The sequence below is a fragment of the Centruroides sculpturatus genome, unplaced genomic scaffold (assembly GCF_000671375.1).
Source record: "Centruroides sculpturatus isolate CEXI.00-Female unplaced genomic scaffold, Cexi_2.0 scaffold2514, whole genome shotgun sequence".
In the NCBI taxonomy this organism is placed as follows: domain Eukaryota; kingdom Metazoa; phylum Arthropoda; class Arachnida; order Scorpiones; family Buthidae; genus Centruroides; species Centruroides sculpturatus.
The window spans coordinates 1,684-7,488 of record NW_019386681.1 but is presented as its reverse complement, the minus strand read 5'-3'; the positions used below and the strand labels follow the sequence as shown (position 1 = coordinate 7,488).

The window sequence follows — 5,805 nt, the reverse complement described above, 5'->3', positions numbered from 1 at the left end:
TAAATTTAACAGTAGGAATCACAAATACTACTTAAGTTTTAATAGTTTTTACTAAAGATTTTAACAATGTTGTATCCTGGATAACATGCGGAAACTGCACTTAAAACAGATGATTCCGAATAGTGGTTAATATAAAAACAACACGAAATCTACGAATAGGAATCACAAATACTACTTAAGTTTTAATAGTTTTTACTAAAGATTTTAACAATGTTGTATCCTGGATGACGTGTACATACTGAATTTAAAAAAGATAATTCCGAATAGTGGTTAATATAAAAACAACACGAAATCTACGAAAGGTTAATATATATCGAGAGAAATCTATTATTTTATAATCTCGTTCTTTTGATACATTCTTGAATATAAAATTTATTTTCAGCAATTTTAAATAGCTCATCCATTGAAGTAACTCCCGTGTTTTTTACCAAGTTATAAAAAGTACCATTTACATTCTGCAGTAATTTATAAGGACTGTCAAATTCTTCAAGTTTTCCATTAACTAAAACCTATAAGATTCAAATGCGTAAATAAAAACAAATTATTATATATTATAAACAAAAGAAACTTACCAGTATTCTGTCTGAATCGATAATTGTATGTAATCTATGGGCTATTGTCAACACGTTACACGATTTGAATTTCTCTCGAATTATTTTTTGTATGCAGGAATCAGTTCTTGACATAAAATGAATTAAGAAAAGTACGTTATGAATCTACATATCTGTATCATCATAACACAAAAAATACGTATAAGAAAGTTAGTACGAAATATCACTATGTAAAATTTGTGATACAACTGCTATTAAATCTTACCCATTATGTATACTTGATAGTACAGTTTCCGTAATATACAAGTTTTGCTAAGTGGAAAATGTGTTACATTGAATTAAGTTCTCAGAAATCAATACGAAACAAGTTTATGAAAAAAATTTACCAATAATAATTTTTGATAAAAATCTGGTTGTTAAACTGATGGCAGATACCGTACAAAACAAAGAGAAATTACGTGGATAGCTGTTTGGTAAATTAAGAGCCTGCATTATCTACCAGTGTGTATTGATTTTAGTCACTTGTCTACAGGCAAGAGCATATGAAACATTACAGTTCCAGTTCCCATATCTAGAAAAGTTGCTAGATCTGTAAATTGGAACTACAACGTTCTTGTTTATACTCTACTTCGGTAGATCACATGGCTGTAGGAAGCAATCAGATGAAAAACTAATGTAACTACTTTCGCCTTTCTTGTCATATACTTAAATTTGGTGTAAATATTGTATATGATTAATTCATTCATTGCGCACGTTGGAAACTTTTGTTTCTGAAAACGAAATAAACATTTTTATCAACATAACTATAGATCAAACATTTTTTAGTTTAGCAATGGTAAAAGGTGACTCTACATTGATAGTGGAAAACGTAGACTTAGAACTATAACCGTTCTTTGATAACTTACCGAAACTATATTTTATTTTTATCTTGGGGAATTAACTGTATTTAGTATAACCAAAAACAACAGTCGATTATACTTTGTCATATCGGATATATAATTTATCATTTTCAATTGCTGCAATACAAAAAAAAATCTGGATTATAACAAAATAAAATCTTCCAAGACACATTCCAACTTCCTGAGAAACATCATTTATTAACTTTCAATAATTGACTTTTTATAAATCTCCTTCTAGCCTTAAAAGCACGATTAAAAAAAAGAATCCGTGGGTCGATATAATTCCAAAACAAACAGATATAACATCATCTACTTCAAAAAATGATTTAAACAAGTTAGGCAAAATGACTAACAAGGTTAACAAGGAAATCTTGTTATCCTTGCTACTAATCTTGTTAACCTTGTGCACAACACTTACGTAGTTAGAAACACCAAACTTTTATCAACATGAACTGCACGCCGAGATTAAGAAAAATTCATTTCAAATGGCACTATGAAACTTCATGCCATATAACAAATGCCGCATTTCTCTTATCAAAAAGCCACTCTGGTCATTAGTATCTATGTTTTTTTTCTGCCTGATAGATTTTTGGCACAGCACTTGTAATACAAATCATTTCCGGTCGAACATTACCAAATATATTATCATATAGACTCAATGAAATTGACTTGAGTGTAAGTCTGACTTGGGCTTCAATGACTGTTTATTTTTTGTAAATGGATAAAATTATTACCAGGTCAGATTTCTATGCAAATGTCTACAGTCGAATTCACTTTGTCATGAAGCGGATAACTTTTCACATTACAGTAAACTGTGAGAGCCTGGAGGCATGAAACAATAGTTTTGTTACAGTAATATTTGGGAGAGAAAAATCGCTGCGGTAACATTCTTGTGATATAGTTAAGCTAGTGACTAAAAGAAAACGCACCTCTCGTTGTTTATATCATTTTCCTGTTGAGTAATCATTCCTCACGCGTAGAGCAGGCAGCTGCAAGTAGGAAGCAGCATTAGATTTACATTTCGTGAGAGAATTACACCCCAGAATTGGAAGGACTTTACGAGATAAAAGAACCAAAGACCGAAAGTTCGAGACAGACACTCACCTTTCTGTTTCTGACAGACTTGTCTCTGGTATGTAAAGTTTCATTTTGTTTTGTTTAGTGGCGGCGCTGTTGTCGCCGCAGATCGCCATGTTTGATTGTTCTAGCCGGTAAGCTTGAAATATTAAATTACTTATTTATTAATTGTGTTATGTTCGTTTCTTCATCCATAACGTTAGCTCTTGTCATATCGAAACCTTATAGGTATCTCCTCTAAGAATACGCTTTAGAGAATTCCGCAGCCACTACACCAATGCTGTCTCAACACTACAAGAAGACAAGTATTTGTCTACACGAGGTATTATGCATTTATTGTAAACTCTGTCTCTTCGTCTTGCAAATGAGGAATTTATCTCTCGCAATGAATTTAAATTGTTATCGCCGTAGACATCGTTTAATCTCCTTTGTGTTTAACCTCTATNAGAAAAGAAAACAAATATCTCAATTTTAGAAAAAATTAAGCCAAGCTTCTCCTTAGAGTCAAGAATCTTAAAACAAAAATTGACCTACTTTGGACATGTGATGCGTAAAGAAGTTTCCCTAGAGAAGTCTATTATGCTGGGAAAAGTGGAAGGTAGGAGGAAGAGGGGAAGGCAACGGATAAGATGGATGGAAGAAATCGAGAAAGTCACAGAAATGAATCTGGAGGAGCTACGAGAGACAACAAGGGACAGATCAAGATGGAGAAGACTTGTCCATGAAGTCACCAGGAGTCGAAGACGACTCGATGGAACTTAACAACAAAAAATACGTGGGAGAGAAAAATCGCTCAGGTAACATTCTTGTGATATAATTAACATAGTGACAAAAAAAGTATCTCCTGTTGTTTATATCATTTTCCTGTTGAGTAATCATTCCTTGTGCGTAGAGCACGCAGCTGCAAGTAGGAAGCAGCATTAGATTTACATCTCGTGAGAGAATTACACCCCAGAATTGGAAGGACTTTTCGAGATAAAAGAACCATAGACCGAAAGTTCAAGACAGACACTCACCTTTCTGTTTCTGACAGACTTGTCTCTGGTATGTAAGGTCTCATTTTGTTTTGTTTAGTGGCGGCGCTGTTGTCGCCGCAGATCGCCATGTTTGATTGTTTGTATCGCTGCTTGTTCTAGCCGGTAAGCTTGAAATATTAAATTACTTATTTATTAATTGTGTTATGTTCGTTTCTTCATCCATAACGTTAGCTCTCGTCATATCGAAACGTTATTGGTATCTCCTCTGAGAATACGCTTTAGAGAATTCCCCAGCCACTACATCAATGCTGTCTCAACACTACAAGAAGACAAGTATTTGTCTACACGAGGTATTATGCATTTATTGTAAACTCTCTTTCTTCGTCTTGCAAATGAGGAATTTATCTCTCGCAATGAATTTAAATGGTTATCGCCGTAGACATCGTTTAATCTCCTTTGTGTTTAACATCTATGTATTTATTAAACTGTTATTAATTGTTATCTGGATCTCGAGTTATATTTTCTTGGATTTCTGGTCGCCTATCGACAAACCTACCGACTCTCACTGCTGAAACTCTAGATAGATTTTCCCACTCGAAATACTGAACATTCCTACTTGACATGAATTGAATTATAATTATACTTGCTAGTTAGGACGAGAATTCTTACTATCCTAACTGGCGTGAAAAGAAAATAAATGTAAGGTTTTTCGATCTTACTTTGAACTACGAATAAACGTCATCCAGTTACAAATTGAGCTGGCCTAACTGTCCCTACTTTGCGCAAAAGCGAGAAAAGGATGGTCACAAAATTAATTATACGTCTAAAGTTTATCTTTCGTTTAATGAATGGACAATAGTGTTTTTAAAATTTTGTTTAGACATTAACGATAAGTGTTCCTATAAACCTACTGACCGCAGAAAAATTACACAGTAACATTAGTGTGATATCAGTAAAGAACATTATCACAAAGTGTTACATATAACATTCAACATATCATTTTTATATGTACCAAATGTAAAGACTACACACCGCTAACAGATACCATATGTACAATACCAAATTGTCAAGGCGAAGAAGAAACATTTGACAGAATTTGAGCACAGTCATTCTACAAAGCAAGATTATCTGGTAACGAAATAACTAAACTTAAAAGTCTTTTACAGTCTGATGTTATGTCTATTTGAAAATTCCTACAAACTGAGGTAAGACAAAATAGACAGATAAGTTTACTTCCTTGTCTTTGCAGGAAACTCTTATTGCATAGAGGGAAAGAAAATTAAAGAACAATGTAACATTAGCAGAAAAATTGTTACAGAAGTGATTCATTTTTACCATTGAGAAACATCTTTTTGCTAAGATTTATGTTAGTTATGATACGAATGTACTACTTCGACTCTAAAATTAAATATAAGCAAAAAAGATTATAAAAATTTTTCAAAGTACAGTATATTGTTTGAAAAATGAAAAGCCTATTTCCTCATCAACCAGCTATTACTTCTGTATATCTGTACAAATCTACAATAGATATAATCAAGATAAAATGCTGTGTGTTTCTTTAAATAGTGTTAAATAAACAATCTTTATTTGTGTTCAAGAAGTTTTAAGGTGTTTTTTTGACAGACCAGATTGTATGGCATGATTTTAACTTTACTGACACAGTAAACAGTATTGGAGAAACATTCTGGAAAGGATTGAAAAGACATTTTGCATAGTTTCTCGAAAGCGTAAAAGATCCTCATTAGAAAGACTGAACTACGACTCAAAAAACAGGTCCAAGACATCGCGGATTAGTGCAAAAATTAAGCCCAAGATATGGGATATGAGAAGATGGAAATACAGCAACCCGAAGAGAATCACCAGCAGACAAATTCTCAGGAAAATTGTCTTTCCTTTCTTCACAGAGATGCCACAGTGCAGATAATATCAAAACTTAAGGAAAAGGGGGAAAAACGGGACAAGTCAGGAATATCAGAAGATCATGACAAAGACAGGCACGGGGATCAGTCTTTTAGTGAAGGTGGCTGGACCTTTAGAGAGAAGGTAAACTTTACATGGAAAGAATCACTACATTAACTTGAAAAGTTGATGCTGCAGGTTGAACTCGCGAGAATCGAGATAGAGCAAGAAAAACTGTGTAAAGAGGTTTGGAACTCTGTGAACAATATCGTCAAGGAAAATTTTGACGATTATACATATATGGTAAGATGAGCACACTCTAAAATTCCAGAAAAAGAAGAGGAAGCACCTTCTTAGTTCTGAGCAGATGAGTTGGTTTTGGAGACCTACAAGGTTCCAGAA

The 5,805-nt window shown here is 33.4% G+C and overlaps 1 protein-coding gene across 1 annotated transcript; it reads right to left on the bottom strand.

The window, feature by feature from the left end:
- Positions 1 to 332: 332 nt before the first annotated feature.
- Positions 333 to 2,643, bottom strand: LOC111615551 (multidrug resistance-associated protein 4-like). The gene is made up of 3 exons (XM_023356956.1): positions 2,555 to 2,643; positions 573 to 678; positions 333 to 509 (listed from the first exon to the last, which is right to left on the bottom strand). The coding sequence occupies exons 1-3, from the start codon at positions 2,641 to 2,643 to the stop codon at positions 333 to 335; spliced, it is 372 nt and encodes a 123-aa protein (XP_023212724.1).
- Positions 2,644 to 5,805: the final 3,162 nt, after the last annotated feature.